The 20829-nt window shown below is 61.8% G+C and overlaps 3 protein-coding genes and 1 non-coding gene across 7 annotated transcripts in view; 2 read left to right on the top strand and 2 right to left on the bottom strand.

Annotated features, from left to right (window-relative positions):
* The window catches only part of RAB40C (RAB40C, member RAS oncogene family), a 28972-nt gene extending 15145 nt beyond the window's left edge, over positions 1 to 13827 (top strand). For all 4 annotated transcript variants that reach the window (XM_078440374.1, XM_078440371.1, XM_078440372.1 and 1 more), the window contains 5 exons: positions 4390 to 4450; positions 4947 to 5007; positions 10766 to 10843; positions 11122 to 11344; positions 11928 to 13827. In XM_078440374.1, coding sequence (XP_078296500.1) covers positions 4390 to 4450; positions 4947 to 5007; positions 10766 to 10843; positions 11122 to 11344; positions 11928 to 12208 — 704 coding nt within the window. In that variant the 3' untranslated portion in view covers positions 12209 to 13827. The remainder of the gene's footprint in view (positions 1 to 4389; positions 4451 to 4946; positions 5008 to 10765; positions 10844 to 11121; positions 11345 to 11927) is intronic.
* Positions 13828 to 13937: 110 nt separating this feature from the next.
* On the top strand, positions 13938 to 18485 carry WFIKKN1 (WAP, follistatin/kazal, immunoglobulin, kunitz and netrin domain containing 1). The gene is made up of 2 exons (XM_060647960.3): positions 13938 to 15996; positions 16668 to 18485. The coding sequence occupies exons 1-2, from the start codon at positions 15826 to 15828 to the stop codon at positions 18144 to 18146; spliced, it is 1650 nt and encodes a 549-aa protein (XP_060503943.3). The 5' UTR covers positions 13938 to 15825; the 3' UTR covers positions 18147 to 18485.
* A 125-nt stretch (positions 18486 to 18610) lies between these two features.
* METTL26 (methyltransferase like 26) lies at positions 18611 to 20769 on the bottom strand. Its single transcript, XM_060647961.3, has 6 exons — positions 20078 to 20769; positions 19765 to 19927; positions 19541 to 19600; positions 19093 to 19160; positions 18911 to 18989; positions 18611 to 18831 (listed from the first exon to the last, which is right to left on the bottom strand). Exons 1-6 carry the CDS (start codon positions 20272 to 20274, stop codon positions 18784 to 18786), a joined length of 615 nt encoding a protein of 204 aa, XP_060503944.1. The 5' UTR covers positions 20275 to 20769; the 3' UTR covers positions 18611 to 18783.
* Positions 20693 to 20763, bottom strand: TRNAG-CCC (transfer RNA glycine (anticodon CCC)). The gene has a single exon. It is a non-coding gene; the product is annotated as a tRNA-Gly (tRNA).
* Positions 20770 to 20829: the final 60 nt, after the last annotated feature.

The following is a 20829-nucleotide window of genomic DNA, read 5'->3' as shown; positions in this document are numbered from 1 at the left end:
GAGGGCCACGGGAACTTCACCTGTGCAAACACCTGGCCAGATGTTGGAGGTGTTTTCAGGACTCAGGATGATTCCCTGTGCTGCACAGTGATCACGTGCATGGCAGTTCACCCAGAGTCCCTGGCCTCTGCCTCCTGAGCTTGTGACAGCAAGACATGTCCCCACGGTCTCTAAGTGTCTCCCTGGAGGGACCCTGGGTCGCTCTTGCCCCCGGTGCAGCTGTGGTACAGCTGGCAGCGATGTGAGCCCCTTTACTTCCCGGAACGATGCCTGGTGTAGAGTAGGAATGTAAAGGGTAATTTGTGTCAGGTGAATTGCCACTCCACTCAGAGACCCCAGTAAAACAATAGAAAAGACAGTCTCAAAAACCCGTGACTCCGTCAGGTGAGAGAGGCTGACAGGTTGGGAAGCAGGTACCGCTGCCAGGATGAAGTGCAGAAGCCCGAAGGAGGCTGCGAGGTGCCGGCAGGGCCCCCGGGCCCCTCTGAGCTCAGCGCCGGAAGGCAGGGCTGAGCTGGGCTGGGGGGCGGCTGGGCAGGGGCACCGCAGGTCTGCTCCCGGCGAGGCTCAGGCGTGGTGGAGGGCCGGCCAGCCCTGCCTCTGGTGCTCAGGCGGTGTTCCCGTGCTGCCCCGAGGCGGCAGCCAGTTCTCTGCTGGGACAGCCCCAAGTCCAGGAGGAAGGACCTGCACGCCCCCCGAGGCTCCAGGCAGCTCTGCCGGGAGCCCCGCGTCAGTAGAGTCGCCGAACATCCTGCAGCTTCTTAGGGTCTCTCGGGTGGACATCCAGGCACTGCCCCACTGTGAGGAAGACAACAATCTACTAAGTAGTAGTGTTACCTGAGGTACAGAGATACTGGCTCCAAGAACTAGGAACACGGTGTTATTCGAAAGGAGCGTTCAGAGGGCCAGAAAGAGCGTTTAGAAGTTAAACTAGAGAGAGCAGCAGATGGGAAAGCAAACGGGTGCAGCCACTCTGGAAAACAGTATGGAGGCTCCTCAAAAAATTAAAAACAGAACTGCCCTAGGACCCAGCAATTGCACTACTGGGTGTTTATCCAAGGGGTAAGTGAGTCATGACCTCGCTCTTGATGAGTTTGAACCCTGCATGGGGCTCTGTGCTGACACTGCGGAGCCTGCTTGGGATTCATTCTCTCTGTCTCTGTCTCTGTCTCTGTCTCTGTCTCTGCCCCTTCCCCACTTGCATTGTCTGTGTCTCTCTCAAAATAAATAAACTAACTAAATAAGAAGGATCGTGAATCAGAACAGCACCTGTCTCCCCTGGGTGCCTCTGGCCACCTGCCCCTGGCCCCTCCTGGCCTCCCAGTGCCCTGTGGTCCATCCAGAGAGTGTTCGTAAGTCCTTGGGCCTGAGACCTGCCCAGGATGACTCCTCCTTGTGTTTGAGCTTCGTGCGTTGAGCGCGTGCACTGCGGTGGCTGGGGCCCAGCCCGTGAGAGGCCCGGTCGCCCCCGGTGCCCTCGGGCAGCTGTTCCTGCCCCCGCTAGCTGATTCTGTTCTCAGCGGTCGCGCCTGTGCCGTACAAGCCACTCAGCATTTTGAATGAAGCCTCTGGTTATCATGTTTTCCAAGAGACGCTCGGTATTTATGGACTGAGGGGCTGAAGTAGGGGGAGGAGGATTGAAATTCTCCAGCAACAGATCTGGAGACCCGAGACGTGTCCGAGCCGACTCAGCACTGAAGTCTGGTTGGTTCCGGCACAGGTTTACGGCAGGGAGATCCTGCCTTTCTCTTTGGACTCTCGTCTGTGTTTTCTAAGGCTCTAAAAAGTACGCTTTAAGTTTCTGTCCAGATTTGGGAGGTGGGGATGTGGGGCAGGGCAGTCACGAAGCTCTCTGCCCCATCTGGACCTCTCGGCCAGCGACCAGGCCACCTGCAGCTGGGCCCTGCTGTCTGCTTTCCGCAGGCCCCTCGCACGGGCTGCCCGGTCTTCCTCGGGGATGGGAGGGCATGGCTCCGAGCCGTCTCCGGGCTCTCCTGTGTGGCCTTCCCCGAGAACCCTGTGCTCTGGGAGCCCTCTGACCTAAGCTGGGTGGGCTGTGCGGCAGGAGGGGCCAGGAGCAGAGCGGACCCTCCCTCGGTCTGGCTCCCAGCTCCGAGTGCCCATCTGCGTGGGTCCCGCTGTGCGCATGGCCAGGCCTTCAGTGGAGCTGCCGGTGGGCAGAGACCGGAGACCGCCGTGGACGCGCTGCCGCATTGGGTCGGGTGGAGCGCAGGCAGACAGGTCAGCGGGGTGCCGGGCTGCACACGGTGCGGTCCACGTCGACGTCGTCTCCGGGGCCTTTCCCGGGCGCGCCCTCCTCCCTGCGGCTCCCAGCTGGGCTTCCGGGAGTTGCCTCGGGGGGACTTGGCGTCAGGGCGGCCCCTTTCCTGGGAGCCTCAGAGACGTCCTGGGCGGTGTCCAGTCCCCGAGGCCCAAGCCTGCCGGGCTGATCGCCACCCGGAGGAGATGTTGCCCGGAGGATGGGCGTCCACACCAACAACCTTTCTGGTCATCTCTGTTTCCCACATTATCCTCCTGTGGTCCATGTGACAGCAGCTGTAGAGCCAGAACCAAAAGGAGGCGAGTTTCGGGTCAAATCTGTGCTGCTTTTTTGACAGAATTACAGGAGCTTCCTCTGAGGGTCAGGGGAAGGGCAGGTGTCGAGGAAAGACGGTGGGACAGGCCTGAGTTTGCTTCTTCCGAGAAGTGTCTCTGTCACTTGAGAATGTGTACAAGACAGTCTTCTCCCTTTTCTGTGTGTTGTGGTAAAGCGTACGTAGTCGAAGTTCCCCACCTTAGGCGTTTCTAGGAGCACAGTTCAGTGGCAGGAGGCGCATCCCCGCCGCGTGGGACCACGACCGCCGCCCATCCGCACAGCTCTCCCACGGCCCCAAGCGGAAGCTCTGTGCCCACCCCTCCCCTGCCCCTGGGGACCACCGTCTCCTTCTGTCCCCAGGGGCACCCGCACCGTCTTCCCGTGACAGGCGTTATGTCACTGACCACGGCGTCCTCGAGGTCCATCCGCGTCCGAGCGCGTGTCGGAATCTCCTCCCCTTTAAGGTACAGGGCTAGTCCGCTGCGTGGACAGACCACATTCTACCCATCCGCCGATGGGCCCATGAGCTCCTCCCGCCTTTTGGCTGCTGTGAATAGTGCTGCAGTGAGCGTGGGTGTGGAAACACATCCGTGTTTGATTCCCTGCTTTCGTTTTTGGTTGTGCACCCAGAAGTGGAATTTCTGCATCATAAAGTAATGGTGTTTAATTTTTTGAGGCATCACCTGAGTGTTTTCCGTGTGTCTGCGCCCTTTTCTGTTCCTCTCCGCCGTGCACGACGGTACAGTTTCTCCACATCCTTACCAGCGCCTGTTATTTTCTTGTTTGTTCGTTTGTTTTTCTAGAACTGTCTGAATGGTGCGCGGTGACATCTCGTTGTGGTTTGATTTGCATTTTTCCTGATGATGGGTGCTGTTTCCGTGTGTTTATTGGTCATTTCTGTATCTTCTTTGGAGAAATGTCTACCCAAGTCTTTGGACCATTTCTTAATTGGATTTTTTGTTGTTTTTTTCGTTGTCGTGTTTCCTTCTCTATTCTGGATATCAGCCCCTCATCAGATACGTGACGTGTAAATATTTTCTCCCATTTTGCGGATTCCATCTTCATTCTGTCGAATGTCTTTTGACGCGTGGGAGCCAGGTTTAGGGGCACACTTGGGAGTTCGCCAGGCAGAGGCACAGCGAGGGTAGAGGCACCGGTGCCGGAGTGGGCGTGCCATATGTACAGTGTGAGAACAGCACCTGCATTAAAAATGCCCATTTGCAAGCCCTCTTGGAGGAAGTGTTATGAAAAGACAAGAAACCTGTGAGATATTTAAGGGTTAAAGAGGTGGAGGGAAGGCAGAGCTTGTGCAAAGTTTCCAGATGGCCCACAGAGCACTAGAAGATGTTACATGTAAGCTAAGTGTCCCTGCTCCTGCCGACTTCTCTTTACATGAAAGCGTGAAAAAATAAAAACTAAAGATATGGCAAGCATAGGTCTTTCAGAAGGCTCTCCAGGGAAATGGCATTTTAGGAATTACTTTACCCTTAATAATGCTCCCACCACGCTCCAGTTGCCAGTACCTGGGGACTGTATTGAGCCCAAGGACCCAGAAGCACACCGAGCCTTCGGGAGGTCGACGACAGGACCTACAGGAAGTAGGTCAGCATGGAGATGAGCCATCCTCCTGCAGCCTCCCTCCCTGCAGCCGGGGCTCTTGGGGCAACACGGGGGTGGCCAGCTCGGGTTGCTGGGCTGGAGCCACAGGAAGGCTCAGGTGGGGTGGCACACCTCTCGGCCCTGGCGGGCCCGTTCCCAGGCGTCGCCTACAGCTGCCCTCTGCTTCCTTGCAGGCATCGACTATAAGACGACCACTATCCTGCTGGATGGACGGCGGGTCAAGCTGGAACTCTGGTGAGTCAGGCCATGCCAGGCAAGGTGCCTGGGGGCAGGGGCTGTGGCACCTCGGTGTCATTGCACAGTGCCTGAAGTGAGTCAGGAACCCTTAAAGAGAGCGGGGGGCGTCCTGGTTTACATTCACGTGCATAGCCATTTGCACAGACCCTATGTCAGTGTGGAATGGACTTCGCTCCGTGGAGCAGAACCCAAAAGTCCGAGCCCAGCTCCCTGTTCCCGTAGAGACTCATTCCCACAGTGGCCATGGCCCCTCTCCCCTTGCCCTTTACTGGGCTACACATGAAGGAGCATTTTCCAGAACCTCAGTGTGGAGGCGTAAAATCCCACAGGGGTGGGGTTCTCCAGCCCGGCGGGGCAGGGTTCCAGGGAACAGAGGCCCGTGGGGGTCAGCCAGGGCACGCTGGGGGGGGGGGGGGGGTGGTGGGGGGCGGGGGGCACGTGCCTCCCAGGATTCACGCTGTGCGTGCTGCGTCCCCCGTTCTCTGTGTTGCAGGGACACATCGGGCCAGGGCAGGTTCTGCACCATCTTCAGGTCCTACTCCAGGGGCGCGCAGGTAAGCCCAGCATCAGCGCGGGTGCCGTTCTCCAGGACAACCTCCCCGGCTGCTGTGTTGTCACACCCCACGTGCGTCACTCTTTCTAAGCAAGTCTTGGTGTTTGAACACCCGGCTTCCGCTAGGAGTTCAAACGAGGATGTCCTCTGAGTGACGCAGCCTTGGCTGTCAGAGCTCCGTGGCGCCAGTCGGCGTCCCGAGCTCTGCGGGAGGTGTGGTGGGAGCCTTGGGGAGCCGCTCAGTCACCGGTTCACCGGGAAGAGGGGGCTGCCCGGGCAGGCTGGCCGGGATCACTGTTGAGGACTTCAGGGACTGAGCATCGGAGCCACCGCGGAGGGGGCTGCTGCAGGCCCTTAGGGGCAGGGGCGCCTGCCCGTTTCTGTCTGCGCCCCCAGGTTCCCCCAGCGTGCTTACGCGCTGACTGGGTCTGTGTGGTTCAAGGCTAGGCGAAGGGAAAGTAGCCACACCAACAGAGCTGTGGACTCTCACTGCCGGGTCGGGTTTGTCAGCTTTGATTCAGGGCAGGCTGTGACCCCCCTGCGGAGGAGACCCCTGGAGTCAGAGCTGCCCCGCACCCCAGGCAGGGTCCCCCGTCAGGAGCACCACACACTCGTGCAGGGACCTGGCGCTTGGGCACGTGGCCGGGCCTCTGGCTGTGGGGCACGGGCCACAGGTGGGTCTGCATCTAGCAGGAGCAAGCGCTGCCTGTCACCAGCCCCCCACTCTGGCTCGGGCTTGAGGGGAGTCCCCTGGGCATTTGTTTTGCTTCGTGAGCAGGGATGAATGCCCAGCCACTCCCGTGCTACTCTTTCTGGTCCATGGGACCTGGGAAACCAGAGGGAGATTTCTTCTGTGACAGAGTCGGATGGAGTCTGAGTAGATGTCGACAGGAACACCCAGCCCCAGCCTTTCCTCCAGGGCCTCCTGAGTGGGAGCCTCTCTGGCATGGTGATCGGGAGGAAGACCCCAAACGGGGCCCCCATCTGCTTTCTGCTGAGGTTGGGGTGGAGGACCCCCAGGCTGGGCTTGGGAGCTCCTGTCCTGGGAGCTCTGCCCCTGGAGCGGCCAGCTTGGTGATGTGACCCATGCACAGGCTACCCCCAGTGCGTGCCCGATGCCTGGGGGGGCCCTGCAGAGGTGGTGTGCACCCGGCAGGTCCTAAACTGAGCCTAAGCAAGGAAAGACAGAGGGACCTCCGGGTGTGGGTTGCAGCTTTGGGGCCTGTCAGCTTGAGTGAGCACAGGGAGAGTTCAGGCACGCACGTGTGGTCCACGGGCCGCTTTTGCTTCAAGGCGGGACGGCACGTGTGGTTTTATACATAAGAGACGAGAAGGCTGTTTTCTGACCGCTAGTGTTCATTGTCAGTGGACCATGGGTCACTGGTGAGTTCCGACGTGTTTCTTTTGCATTTTACCATTTCCTAACTTTGCTACAATAAACGCATACCACTTTTGTAATAAAACGGAAAATGAAGAGATGGGAGGAGTTACGTTGGGTATGATAATAAAGGCCCCCTGGGAGATGCTGAGAAAAGACCCGAGAGGCCTCGGCTGCCCTGCCTGCTGTGAGTGTGAACGTGGGACAGACCACAGACACCCACTTCTGTGTAGACACTTGAGGACCAAAGCAGCAGCCAGGCCTGCACGTTCGCCAGACTGTACGTTCTGAGGAAGCACATCCTGTTACCACGTCCACGTTCTCTCCAAAGCATCCAGCCCAGTCGGTTGTGTATCAGCTGTTGCTTTTGCTTTGCTAGCCCTGGGGGTGCTGGTCGTTTCGGGGCTGGGTGGCCGGCAGCGGGCGCCGAGTCTGGGGTGCTTCTGCCTGTCGTGCTTCTGTCCCGTCTGGTGGTGGCAGTGAGGACGGTGGGGTCTGCATGGTCAGCACTACCTGACTTTGCAGCTGATGATACCGCTAGTGGAGTTTCCTCTCTCCTGTCACTCTCCTACCCTCGGTTAAGGTCAGAGAGGCCTTGCGGGTCCCGTAAGGTCCAGAACACAGAAGCCCCTGGCCAGCCCCTGTGTGTTGTCACCTGCCCCACAGCGGTACTGTCTCGTGGCTCTCGCCATGAGTACCTTTCTGTCCTGGACCACTGGACTGTGGCCCGTGTTTGCTGTTGCTGGGTGCTGAGGTGGCCCTGGGAGGCCGGTGCCTCCCGTGGGGGTCCCCTGGAGTCCCAGGGAGGGGACTGGGGGCCAGGAACAGGGAACGTTCTGTTCAATTGAGGGTTTGGGGTCACCTGGATTAGCACTGGGGCTAGCACGGCCAGGCGCTGGTCTGGATAGAGAGGGTTCAATTCATTCCCGTGAAAAGGGGTTTCCTGTGAAAAATGGTCTCGGGCTCACATTTGCCATTACACGATTGCTGGTGAGGGTACCAGCATGCCACCTGTCACCGCCCAGCTTGGGGGGCATTTGGGCCAGAGACCGTTTGACAGACACTTGCTCCCCATTTTCAGTGCTTGTCTTGCTCCTGGCAGAAGCCTGGGCGCGTGTTGGGGGCGTAGGCAGAGCTCCTTGGGAGCCTTACCGTACAACATGTATCACACGTGCCAAAAACTGACTTCATAAAAAGTGCACCTCTGCACCTCGGTTGGGGTGCTGGTGGCACAGGTACGTACGTTTGTCCAAGCTCGTCAAACTGCTCACCCTTAAAATCTCTCTGCATCTTCGGAGGGATAAGCGGTAGCTCAGAAATGGACAGAATGAGGACCTGGGCCCCGCACTCCCACCTCTGGGAATCCTGTGGCCCGGGTCACGTTGTACGTGCTCAGGCCTTCATCTCAGGTGTTGGTCATCACACAGTAGGTGAAGTCACCTGAGCGCCAACAGCCGCGCCACCTGCTGAGCCTGGTGTGAGGCTCTGGCGTCTGTGGGGCAGGGGGTCCCGGGTGGGGGCTGGGCAGCTTGCACCACATCCCCGTCTGTGTCAGGAATGAGACGGTAAGCGGTTATCCCTGGAGCGATGGGGAGAGCTTCTGTTTGTACCCTGGAGTACCCGCTCATTTAAAACCTCTGAGCCTGTGGTACTTTTATTAATTGAAAAAACAGTATAGTGAGAATTTATTTGCTCCTCCTTCTGCCTCTTTGGAATGCACGGCCGACTTGGGACCCCTTGGGGTCTTCTGGTAACGAGCAGCCTCGCTTTGGTTTCTCATCGGTGCCACGTGTGCTCGATCCCACCTGTCCTTCCCGCACTCATTTTGGTCCCTGTGCTGCCTGCGATGTGACCAGCTCTGTGTCCTTCCTCCCTGTGATGGACCGCGACTGGGGCAGCCGCAGGAAGATGGTTGTGGGTGCAGGTTGGCGCCAGCTGGGAGGGACAGCCAGGGGTTCCACAACCGCCTAGGGGCGTGGCTGAAGCCTGAGCCCAAGAGATGAGCTTCTGCCTGCTTGTTTGAGCTTTTCAGCCTCACACAGGTGAGCAGGAGCAAGAAGGTGAGTCCCTGTCGAGCTCCAACACGTGGTTGTGCGTGGAAACTGTTCTCTGTGGGTTGTTGTGTGTTTGTACTTCTGTTTCTAAAAACTGTGCAGGGGCACCTGGGGGGCTCGGTTGGTTAAGCGTCCCCCTCTTGCTTCGGCTCAGGTCATGATCTCACTTACGGTTTTGTGGGATCGAGCCCCACATCGGGCTCTGAGCTGATAGTGGAGTCTGCTTGGGATTCTGTCTCCCTTTCTTTCTGCCCCTCCCCCACCCCCCACTTGTGCTCATTCTCTCAAAAAAAAAAAACAACTTAAAAGGTCTGCACATCTGTGTACTTCTCACAGTCTGCTGTGCACCTCCGTGTCTTATGTTTATACCCACTTGGTACGTCCATACCTTGACTTACTCCAGTCCTGGGACTGCACGTTTAGCTGTATGAACGGGGCTGAGATGAGGCCACTACATGTGCCCTCTGTTATGTCGAAGAAGGGGGGTTTCCAGGGTTGGCGGTCAGGGGCCCCCCACTGCAGCACTAGCCAGAGGCTTTGTTCCTTGTGCCCCAGGCAACAGGGTTAACCCCAGCTGCTCACGGGTCCTGTCCAGTCTCACTCGTGGCACTGCCCCCGCCAGACTGGTGTCTCCGCCCTTGACTTCAAGTGAGTCTGTGCACATCTGTCTCCAGAGAATGTTGCTCCGGGCCTGGCTCTTCCTTCCCTGCAAGGGTCCCTCCCGGCTCGGCAAGTGGCTCTGCCCTGCCAGAGGCCTTCCGGCCCAAGAGTGGGGTTTTGAGCTCCACGTCGACAAGATCGAGGGCTACACTTCAGTCTTGCAGGATTTGAAGGACACTTTTTGAGGGGAAAGGCGCATTTGGAGGTGGAGGGTGCCCTGTCCTTTTGATCTCAGCTGCATTGTCCCCGTGTATGACAGAGACACAGGCTGAATGGAGCCTTGATGGGGCAGGATGGGGTGGATCCTGTCTGCTGAGAGGTTCCGGCTCCTGAGCCTGCTTCAGAGTGGCCTGAAGGGGCAGAGAGAGGCGGGAGCCCGCAGCTAAGCTCTCTGCTGGAATCACCTTTCTGCGGCTCGTGATGGAGATCTCTCGGGCAGGGACAATGGGTGAGCCAGGCAGGCGGAGACAGCCCAGAGCTGAGCTCTGACTGCTTGGTCTCTAAGGGACGTGCGGCAAAATCCCCACAGCAAATCCTCTGCCCAGTTCGGGGGGCGGGGGGCTGCTAGAGTGACTGGCGTCCTGCCTGCAAATTTGGGTTGGAAAACTAAGAACCCGTCCGCTCGTCCCCCGGGTCCCCTGAGCAGAGCTCTGTTGGACAGTGTCAGGGACATCACCCCTGTCTGCCTGCCAGGGTTGTCCGCAGGGCCTGTCCACACTGTCTGTAGACCTGTGTAGACTGTCTTAGCTTGGGTGATTTTTTTTTTTTTAATGCTTATTTATTTATTTTGAGAGAGAAAACTCGAGAGCAGGAGAGGGCCAGAGAGGGGATGGGAAGAGAATCCCAAGCAGGCTCCACACTGTCAGCACAGAGCCCGACACGGGGCTCAGTCCCACAACCCTGGGATCATGACCGGAGCCAAAATCAAGAGTCGGATGCTTAACCGACCGAGCCACCCAGGCGCCCCTTCAGCTTGAGTCATTTTTAAATGATCACAGGATAATGCTTACAATGTGTTTGGAGGAAAGAAATTGAAAAAATACCAGTTTTCCCAGCCAAGTCTTCAAGATAGGGAGGGAAGAGGCAGCACTGAGCCCACGAGATCCCCCCCATTGCCATCACCCCACACAGGGTATCCAGGACCACACGGGCCTGCCCTCGGTGAGGAGATGGGGACAGGGCTGGCTGAGCCCTGCGTGCAGAGCTGATGCCAGCAATGCCTCTGAAGCGTGACAGAGTCTCAAAGCCAGGCGTTTTTCACATGGAAAACGTGTGACCCACACAATCCCCTTGAGGGGCGCCTGGGTGGCTCAGTCGGTTGAACGTCCAACTTCGGCTCAGGTCATGATCTCACAGCTCATGAGTTCGAGCCCCACGTCGGGCTCTGTGCTGACAGCTCGGAGCCTGGAGCCTGCTTCAGATTCTGTGTCTCCCTCTCTCTCTGCCCCTAACCCACTCACATTCTGTCTCTTGTCTCTCTCAAAAATAAATAAACATTAAAAAATAATAATAAAATAAATAAAAGCTGTCTGGCTGGAGCCGAGTGGCCCTGGCCCCGCCTATGCTGGAAAGGAGTGGTGCTTGGCCACATAGGGCACTGTGCCTGGAATAGGACCCCTTCCATCCAGGCGGCCCCCGGCCTCTCGACGCCCGTGTCTCCCTTGCAGGGGATCCTCCTGGTGTATGACATCACCAACCGCTGGTCCTTTGACGGCATCGACCGGTGGATCAAGGAGATTGATGAGGTAGGTGTGCATCCATAGATAGCCCTTGCACGGTCCCTTCCCAGGGTGCACTCCCATCCCCGGCAGGAAGCTGGGGGACCCCGTTGGCTGTCCCTACCCCCGCCTCTGCCCGTTGCCCTGGCTCTCTGTCATCTTGCACACTGACTGCCACATACTCGGTGGCCACAGAATGGACAGTGAGGGCCCTGCCTGCTTTGGGGGCAGGGGGACAGTGCCACCATGGGGGTGTCCTGTGCTTGTGCCTCTGCTGAGTCCTGTGCCCCCCCCCCCCCCGCAAGCATGCACCCGGGGTCCCCCGGATCCTGGTTGGGAACCGGCTACACCTGGCCTTCAAGCGGCAAGTTCCAACAGAGCAGGCACGCGCCTATGCAGAGAAGAATGGCATGACCTTCTTCGAGGTCAGCCCTCTGTGCAACTTCAATGTCATTGAGTCCTTCACGGAGCTGTCCCGCATCGTGCTTATGAGGCACGGCATGGAGAAGATCTGGAGGCCCAACCGAGGTGAGGTGGTGTCGCAGCTACGGTCAGGAGAACGGAGGCAGAGGGGGCCTCTGGCAGCCCACTCAGGGGCCTGCCTCCCCGGGTTGGAGGGGAAACAAGATGCCCGCTGCTTCCCTGACACCTGGAGGCTAAGTTAGCCTGCGCCCTGTGTCTGCTCTGTGTGGGGTCCCGGCACCGTGCAGGGGTCTGCGCCTCGGTGCTGGGAGGGAGTGCTGTGGACTCTGCCCTGGAGCGAACAGGGGACTGGCTCCAAGCCTCCCCTCCTGGAGCTGACCCATGAAGATCCTGGCTGTGTGCTCCCCCGTCCCTCAGCCCCGTCCCACCCCAGTTGCCAGAAGGGCCAGGGCTGGCTGGAGGCCTCCATCTCCCGTTAGGCCCCAGGGCAGGGCTGGCGACCCTTGGAAGCGGGGTCTCCCGGGGCACCTCTCCGCGTGCGGCTTCAGGGAGAAGTCGGGAACGGGACACCGGCAGCTGGGCTGTGGAGTGGTGGGCATCCAGGGTCCCGAGCAGGGCGAGCCTGAGCTTTGCGGACCTCTGCACCCCGCCGCCTGACCTTTCCCTCTCCCCCCGCCCCCATCCGTAGTGTTCAGCCTGCAGGACCTGTGCTGCCGGGCCATCGTCTCCTGCACCCCGGTGCACCTCATCGACAAGCTCCCGCTGCCGGTCACCATCAAGAGCCATCTCAAGTCCTTCTCGATGGCCAACGGCATGAACGCCGTCATGATGCACGGGCGCTCCTACTCGCTGGCCGGTGGGGCAGGCGGGGGCAGCAGCAAGGGCAACAGTCTCAAGAGGTCCAAGTCCATCCGCCCCCCGCAGAGCCCGCCCCAGAACTGCTCAAGGAGCAACTGCAAGATCTCCTAGCAGGACGGGCCGGGTGCCACCCCGTCCGGTTCGCTCCGGGAGGGCTCATGCTCGGGGAGCGTCTCTGGCCGGGCGCTGGGCCTGGCGCTGTGTGCAGGGAAGGCTTTGACCTCGCCGCCTCCTGGGAAGCGTGGGGGCTCACTGCGCGGGCAGTGGTCTGGGCCAGAGAAGCTCCGCGGGACCGGAGAGCGCTGCGGGGATCTTGGCGGAACAAGCCCGGGACCCCGCAGTGCCGTGCGGCTGGGAAGTGCCCGGGGGGCAGCTCTGCCCGGCCTGGCCTCAAGGGGGCGGCCCTTGGGGACCCAGGAGGCCTGGCTCCCTTTCTTATTTATGTGGAAGATGTTCACCTTTCTGTACATTTTTAAAGGACGGGCAGGGAGGCCTTTGGTGCAGCCACACGTGAGCCCCTGTCAGCTGTGGGCTCAAGCTTCGGGACCTTGGGAGAGGGAGGGGATTTGAGGCAAAGACGAGGAGGAACCCCCAAGACTTCACCCTTTGAGTTCAGACACGTCACGTGGGGTGTGGGCTGTGCAGAGACCATAGGGGACAGGTGGGAGCTTCGGGCAGGGCTCTAGGGCCCGTGGCTGCCTCCGCCAGCCTGAGTACGGGGCTCCTTGTGCCCCCCTAAGGGGCTGGGCAGCCCGCACGGCTCCGGCAGTCTGAATGGTGCGGCCACACCTTCCTGGGTGACATCCTGCGCGTCTCAGATGGGCTCAGAGCTGGGGGCAATCTCCTAGGTTCCCCAGGGGAATGTTGGGGCTTCTCAGAGGGGATAGTGGGATGCACTCCCCCCGTGTCCCTCCACGTGTGGGGGCGAACAGCCTCCCCCTTGACTCTGCCCCTTCCCTTCCGGTCCTGTCTCTGTCTGTTGCTCCATGAAACCGGCCCAGCATCTCCCGTGAGAAGGCGCCGAGATCCTCAGGGGGGCTGCCAGGTGCTCTGCGGGTCTGGACAGATCTGCCTGTTTGTCTCCTGGGGCACCTGGCCTCCACTCTTGCCACCTTCCGTCTGCTGGCCTCGGGTGTGACCCCACAGCTGCTCCTGGCCTGGCGTCACCCCTCGGGGTCACACGTCACCAGAACCGTTCTGACCCAGATTTTCTTAGTGATGCTGCCTGGAGTGGTCCCGGCAGCAGAGACACCGAGCCTCTCCTGGAGAACCCGCCAGCCAGCCTCCTCCTGCCACCTGGTTGGTGACATGGCCACCGGGTCACACTGGTGCTCAGCTCTACCTCCTACTCACGGCCCCATCCTGGGCTCTGGGACTCTCCTGTCCTGGGTGTCTGGGAGGCAGGGTGGGGGCCGTGGCCCGGGTGTGCAGGGGCACCCAGGGTCCCTGTGTGAGGCCTGGCCTCAGCAGGGTCAGGCAGAGGAGGCCACACCCATCCTGTCTTGCCTGTCAGGCCCCTTTCTTCGGACTTTGAACCCCGTCACACAGACTGTGTTTTGAGGACGTGGACAGTCCTACGTTCACCTTATCAACACTACTTTTCGCTGCTGACACACCATTCCTGTGCTCATTTTGGACGGTTTTTGTTTCTTTGTACAGTAAACCTAATTCAGCTCTGATTTTCAGGCTGCGTTTTATAGAAATTAAAGCCTCTGGTTTTAACTGGCCAAGTGGTGGGTGTGACGTGGCAGGGTGGGTCCGGTGCCGCTTCGTTGACACCCCCTCCACGCCTGGCCTGGACGGCTGGTGCGCGTCTGGCTGTGAGGGCTGAGCGTGGCCGCACGGCCTTTCCCGGTGGGCCGGACGGGTGCAACAGAGACGCTCTGTGCCGCGCTGCCTCCGAGGGTAGGAACACCCTCGATGTCCGTGGGTCCAGGGCCTAACTGCCGAGTTCGCTCCGCCGCCTGCGAGGGTGGTGGGCACAGAGCCAGGGATGCAGCGGATGACTCGGGATCACCACCTGCCAGCGCTCAGCACGGCACTACCCGGGCCTGGAGTTGGCGCCCTCGCCGGAAAGCCACCGGGCGACAGTGCGTGAGGCTCAGTCCAGGGCTGTGGTGGGCGCTGGGGGGTTGGGAACGATCACTCTGAACCTGGCAGCCCCACGCTCGGGGACCCAGGCCTCTGACCGCAGCTCTGAGGGACCGTCCTGGACCCCGTGCCCACAGTCCCCCAGGATGCATTCTCCGTATCTGGGCCGTCTCCCGGTCTCACGCTGACCAGAAACGGCTTTTATTACTCTGCCTCCTAGGTCATAAGGTCAGACGTGGGGTCATGGGATGTTTTCCATCCCATCTCAGAGCAGATGCTCGTGGGGCCCCAGACCCTGGGGAAGGGTTTGGAAGGGCGGGTTCCAGCGGCTTTGTCCTGTTTTGCTGCATTAGCTCTCCCTGCCAGCCCTGCCAGGGAGGGGCTTCCGTACCCGTCTGAGGGAAGGCTCCTCCTCCCAGGCGCTTGTGCGGCTCCCAGGAAACCGCCCCCCCCCCCCCCATCTCCAGGGTGCTTTTTAGGTGGCCTTGGCCTCTAGGGACTGGCCCCGCATGGGGCCACAACCACTGAAATTCAAGTCCGTCCAAGTAGATACACTCAGTGCCTCGCTCACACCAGCCATGTTTGCAGTGTTTGCTGCCTGTGCGACTGGGGGCCATACTGGGGGCACACAGTTCCCTCCCTGCTGGTCGTCCCGGGACCTCACTCTGGTGGCACGTGCCTTGTCCAGTTGTGGAAGAGCCTGGACCAGGGCCATCCTGGGGGCGGGGGCAAAGTCCAGCCCTGCATTGGCCTCCCCCAACCCTCATCTGCTGAGGGTCACCATGGAAAGGCCCAGGCCGAGCTCGCTGTGCACCTCTGTGCTCCAGGGACCTCACCACTAACTTTAGAGAGGGTTTCAATTTGACCCTGAGACCTGTTGGCAGGTCGTGACCCTTCTCCCAGGAGAAGGTTGTGGAGTTTTTCCTGGGAAGGAACAGAATGCTTACTCATTGCTGGGCTGAACACGGTACCCCTGTGCCTCTGTCTTGTCTGGAAGAAATAAATCTAAGGAAGGGGCTGGCCTGGGCCTGCTTGGGGGAGACCCAGGCCCTGGACAGCTGGGGCAGGTTGGAGAGCCCGAGGGGGTTGGACAGCCTGGCCCCCTCCCCTGACCTGGGCTGGGAGGGTCTGAGAGGCAGCTTTGATCCCAGGGCCCTTCCATCCGAAGCCCAGCGCCCAGAGGGAGGAGGGGCTCCAGTTACAGTGTCCCCTCCCCTCCCCTCCCGCCGCAGCCAGCCCTTCTCTGGTCCTTCTCCGCCCCTTGGTGACCCTCGCGGCCAGTGTCTTCTGTGCTCCTGGGCCTCGGCCCCTCCCCAGCTCTCCTCCCCTCCCCACCCCCTGCCCTGCGCTGACCACAGAGGGGCCAGGCAGGGGAGGGGCTGGCGCCGCACGCACAGACTCAGAGCTGGGAGAGGCCCGGAACCTACCCAGCCCCTCGAACTGGGGTGTTGAGACGAAGCATCTGCTGTGGGCTTAGACCTTGGGGGTGAGGGGAGAGCCCCGGGATCAGCTGGGGGCTGGAGGGCAGGGGCAGCGACCACAGGCCTGGGGAGGCAGATGCCTTCAGGGAGGAGGCTGGGCAGGGCCTGAGGAGGGACTGGTGGTCACATCCCCCACCCCCTGTCCTGGCGGTCCCCATGCTGGCCCCGAGGCCACTCCTGCTGCCGCTCCTCGTGGTTGGGCTGACCTTGGGGGCCAGCCTGCCGCCAGGACCCAGGAGCCACCCAGGCGTGTGCCCCAACCAGCTCAGCCCCAACCTGTGGGTGGATGCCCAGAGCACCTGTGAGCGTGAGTGCATCGGGGACCAGGTAAGCAGAGGCACCACCCCCGCCGGCCCTCGTTGGGGGTGGGGGTGGGGGGCTCAGGGCATCTTGGCGGCTTGCCCCCTACCCCTGCACCCAGGCCTTGCCCACAGAGGGGGAACCCAGCAGCTGCACTACGGCCCCAATCCTGGGCCCCAATCCTCAGGCTCCCCACGCTCTGCTGCTGGTTTTGGGCTGCTGCACATACGAGGGCCCCAGGGAACACCCCCAGTCTGCGCCTTCATGTGTCTGAAGATTAAGAGCCCCCTCCTCGCTCCCCGAACCCACCTGCCCGCACCCTGGGACCAGCAAGCCAGAAAGGCAGGGGGCCATGCGGGACCTCTGCCCTGCAGCCCTGCAGTGGCCTTGAGCACGTTGTGCACGCCCCGCCCCGGGCCTCGGTTTCCTCGTTTCTGCGGTGAAACCTGCCTTGTAGGGGGAATGTCTGAGGATGCGGTGAGGCTCAGGGAGACAACACCTGTGACGGCCCCCTAGACAGCGGGCAGCTGTGGCTCACTGTAGAGAACAGGAGGGAAACTTCCGCAGACGCGCTCAGCTTCCGACGGGGGAGACAGGTCCGGGAGGGGCAGCAGGAGCTCGGCCCCCCTCCCTCTGGACAGCCTGCCAGGCAGAGCTAGGGTCCCCGCTGAGCTGCCCCCGCCCCCCCCCTCCCCCAGGACTGCCAGGCCTCCGAGAAGTGCTGCGCCAACGTGTGTGGGCTGCGGAGCTGCGTGGCGGCCCGCTTCCCTGACGGCGGCCCGGCTGTGCCCACGCCGCCGGCCTCCTGTGAGGGCTTCACGTGCGCACAGCAGGGCTCCGACTGTGACATCTGGGACGGGCAGCCCGTGTGCCGCTGCCGTGACCGCTGCGAGAAGGAGCCCAGCTTCACCTGTGCCTCCGACGGCCTCACCTACTACAACCGCTGCTACATGGACGCAGAGGCCTGCCTGCGCGGCCTCCGCCTGCACGTGGTGCCCTGCAAGCACGTCCTCAGCTGGCCGCCCAGCAGCCCCGGCCCACCCGAGACCACGGCCCGCCCCACGCCCGGGGATGCCCCGACGCCACCCGCCCTCTACAGCAGCCCCGCCCCGCAGGCCGTGTTCGTGGGGGGCACGGCCAGCCTCCACTGCGAGGTCAGCGGCCGCCCGCCGCCGGCCGTGACCTGGGAAAAGCAGAGCAACCGGCGTGAGACCCTCATCATGCGGCCCGACCAGATGTACGGCAACGTGGTGGTCACCAGCGTCGGGCAGCTGGTGCTTTACAACGCCCGGCCCGAGGACGCCGGCCTCTACACGTGCACCGCACGCAACGCCGCGGGCCTGCTGCGGGCCGACTTCCCGCTGTCGGTGGTCCGGCGGGAGCCGGCCGGGGACGCGGCGCCCACCCCCCCTGACCCGGCCGAGTGCCTGCCCGCCGCGCAGGCCTGCACCGGCGCCCCCTCCGGCCTGGTCCTCTGGCAGTACGACCCCCAGCGCGGGGGCTGCATGACCTTCCCCGCCTGCGGCTGCGAGGGCGGCGGCCGGGGCTTCGAGACCTACGAGGCGTGCCAGCGGGCCTGCGCCCGCGGCCCCGGCGACGCCTGCGTGCTGCCGGCCGTGCAGGGCCGCTGCCAGGGCTGGGAGCCCCGCTGGGCCTACAGCCCGCTGCTGCGGCAGTGCCACCCCTTCGTCTACGGCGGCTGCGAGGGCAACGGCAACAACTTCGAGAGCCGCGCGAGCTGCGAGGACGCCTGCCCCGTGCCGCGCACGCCGCCCTGCCGGGCCTGCCGCCTGCGGAGCAAGCTGGCGCTGAGTCTGTGCCGCAGCGACTTCGCCATCGTGGGGCGGCTCACCGAGGTGCTGGAGGAGCCCGAGGTGGGGGGCGGCGGCATCGCCCGCGTGGCCCTGGACGAGGTGCTCAAGGATGACAAGATGGGCCTCAGGTTCTTGGGCACCAAGTACCTGGAGGTGACGCTGAGTGGCATGGACTGGACCTGCCCCTGCCCCAACGTGACAGCTGGCGACGGCCCCCTGGTCATCATGGGAGAGGTGCGAGACGGCGTGGCCGTGCTGGACGCTGGCAGCTACGTCCGCACGGCGAGCGAGAAGCGTGTCAAAAAGATCTCGGAGCTGCTCGAGAAGAAGGCCTGTGAGCTGCTGAACCGCTTCCAGGACTAGCCCCACCCCCCACCCCCCCACCCCCGCCAGTGTCTGCCCACCCTGCCTTCCTGTCCTGCTGAATAAAAGCCTGACCTCATGGCCTGCGGGTGCCGGACCTCCTGGTGGGACCCTCACCCCACTCAGCCTGCCTTCCGGCTGGTAACCCGCTGCCCGAGGGAGCGCTGGCTCCTCGGGAACCTCCCATGTCCCTGCAGGAGCACAAGCCATGACCAGCCCGAGATGGGCACCTCCTCTCGTGGCAGCAGAGCCAGGCAGCCAGCTCGGTCCCGCCTCGGCAGTCCCTGAGCTCTCCCTCCTTCCTCTGCTGCCGGAGCAGAGCAACACGGTCCAGGATGCCCCCGAGCCCTGACTCCAGAGGCCAGACCCCTCCTACCCCTAGTACAGAGCCCCTGGAGACAACAGCCTGCCCACCCAGCACCGCCAGAAATGCCCCAAGGAGCAGGCGCGGTTAACATCAGCAATGAGCAGCAAGAAACACTTTATTCCCAGGTTCTAAGCAGCCCAGTGGCCACCAGCCAAGAGCCCCCAGACCAGGCAAGGGCAGCCCCCAGGGCCCAGCCCTGGGAGGCAGGGGCTGGCATCTGGGTTTATTCCAGAACGGGTCTTGGTGAAGACACAAACATGCGGGAGAAAGTTACTCTTTCCGGAATATCAGGCACTTATTGTTGGCTGGCATGTCCACCTAGGGAAGATGTTTTGGCTGGAGCAGCTGCCCCTGGTCCCCAGGGAGGTCACCTGTGCCCCCAGCCCTTCCCACCTACCATCCTCTCCAGGAGCAGGCCACTGGCTTGGCCCAGGTCCTCCAGAAGGGCTGTGTCCCGCAGCCCCCACTCAGGGTTCCTGCAGTGGGAAGGAGGTAGGGGAGAAGGTGGAGTTGTGGCTGGGGGGTGTCACCCAGCCCACCTGCCCTCCCAGCCAGGCCCCCCACCTATCCAGCTCTGACCTGCATCTAAGAGTGAGATCAAAGTCCACGTTACTCTGCGGAGTGATCTTCCCATTGATGGCATAAGGCTGTGGAGACGGGAAGACAGCTCTGCCGGCCACCCACAGACACAGGGTCAGCCATTCCTCAGCAAACAGGCAGACTGGCATGCTGGCACTCAGACAAAGAAAAGAACACAGCCCTCCCCGCCCCCAAGATGGGGGACAGCTGAGGACCAGCTGGTGAGCCAAGGGGTTGCAGGGAGCCTGGCAGGTGACCAGGAGGGAGTTCGAGACAGAAGACACCGGGTGGGGTTTAACGGTGACAAGCAGTGGTGGGAGAAAGCAACCGAAAATACTGAAACCAAAATGAGAGAGTCCAGAAAGGAGAGCTCAGCATAGACTGGCTGGGATCAGGGTCAGGACTGGCCTGCCAGGGGAGGCCCATCATCTCCGGCAGGGACACTAACCCCATAGGTGATCAGCAGCGCCTTGGGTTTGAGCAGGTGTCCTGCTGCTCTGAAGAGCCCCTGGGGAGTGAGAAAACAGGGCACCGGTGAAGAGTGTTGTCTCCCCCACGCGCCTGAAAGAGCCCTCAGTGCCCCATCTGAGACGTGGGGCAGACCGCCGCCCTGCTCCCTTCCTGCTGCACCGGGAGGGGTGCTGCATGGCCCACAGACCTGCTCCCACAGACCTCGGTGCAGTTGAGGGGGCTGATGTGGATCATGTTGATGCAGAGCAGCAGGTCCAGCGACTGGGGAAGGATCCCGCCCCAATGCTCCCAATCCCAGGTCACGTCCAGGTACAGCGGGGCCTTCACGTTGGACAGGCCCTGAGCCTGAGTGGTGGCCGAGATGCTGTGGAAGGGCAGCACCTGGTTGGGGGAGCTTCGAGGGGTCTGGGTGGCGTGAGGAGTCTGGACAGCGGGACAGGCCCCGCTCCACCTGCCCTTGCTTCCCGCCCACTTTCACCAGCCGGGACCCGGCCTTCCGGGAGCCCTTCCGCACCTGTCCAGGCAGCGCTGGTCCACGTCGGACGGCTGCCACTCGGCGTGGGGGAAGGCCCGCGCGAAGTGGGCCGTGTGTTGGCCGGAGCCAGAGGCCACCTCGAGCACTCGAACGCCGCGCTGGGCCGGGTCCATGTACTGCCGCAGCACGCGCAGGATAGGCTCCTTGTTCCGCTCTGCGGCCGCAGCCACCAGCATCGCAGCAGCTCAGCCGGCCCGCGGGTCGCCGTACTCCGTCGCCGCGAGGCCCGCCGGGAGCCGTAGTCCGTCGCCGCGAACCCTGCCGGGAGCTGTGGTCCGGCCTCCCCAAAGACTACAATTCCCAGGAGGAGGCGCGCAGCGCGTTAAGGGGCCCGCAGCCGCGGGAGTCGCACCGGGAGCGGCAGCCAAGCCGAGGGGACTGGGCAGTGAGTTGGGGTCACTGGTTTACAGGTGACCATCAGCTCAGCGCCCGGGTGTCCGTGACCGCTCTGGCATTTTCAAAGCTCTTGTTCTCTGAAATCGTCTCGTTCGCGCTGCACTAGAATTGGTGCTTCCCCGGTTCTGGTTTTCTTTTGAAATTGCAGTCGTCAGCGAGTCCGTCTAGTCGACATGGGGGAAAACTAAAACTGACGCTTGCGCCGCCCGGGAATCGAACCCGGGTCGCAAGAATGGGAATCTTGCATGATACCACTACACCAGCGGCGCCGTTGTCTAGCTCCCTACCCGCGAGACTTAAGAGATTGTGACGCACCCTCTCCTCGCGCAGAAGTA

Source organism: Panthera onca, chromosome E3 (genome assembly GCF_046562875.1).
Source record: "Panthera onca isolate mPanOnc1 chromosome E3, mPanOnc1 haplotype 2, whole genome shotgun sequence".
In the NCBI taxonomy this organism is placed as follows: Eukaryota; Metazoa; Chordata; class Mammalia; order Carnivora; family Felidae; genus Panthera; species Panthera onca.
This window is presented reverse-complemented; position numbering and strand designations above follow the sequence as displayed.

What these genes read in the sequence shown, in the direction of transcription:
- METTL26 (XM_060647961.3), bottom strand. Translation starts at nt 20,274, where the DNA reads ATGCTGGTGGCTGCGGCCGCAGAGCGGAACAAGGAGCCTATCCTGCGC. An exon ending in GCCCCCTCAACTGCACCGAG is followed by an intron (nt 19,601 to 19,764) that starts GTCTGTGGGAGC and finishes CTCACTCCCCAG; the next exon opens with GGGCTCTTCAGAGCAGCAGG. An exon ending in GCCTGCTCCTGGAGAGGATG is followed by an intron (nt 18,832 to 18,910) that starts GTAGGTGGGAAG and finishes CATCTTCCCTAG; the next exon opens with GTGGACATGCCAGCCAACAA.
- WFIKKN1 (XM_060647960.3), top strand. Translation starts at nt 15,826, where the DNA reads ATGCTGGCCCCGAGGCCACTCCTGCTGCCGCTCCTCGTGGTTGGGCTG. An exon ending in GTGAGTGCATCGGGGACCAG is followed by an intron (nt 15,997 to 16,667) that starts GTAAGCAGAGGC and finishes CCCCTCCCCCAG; the next exon opens with GACTGCCAGGCCTCCGAGAA.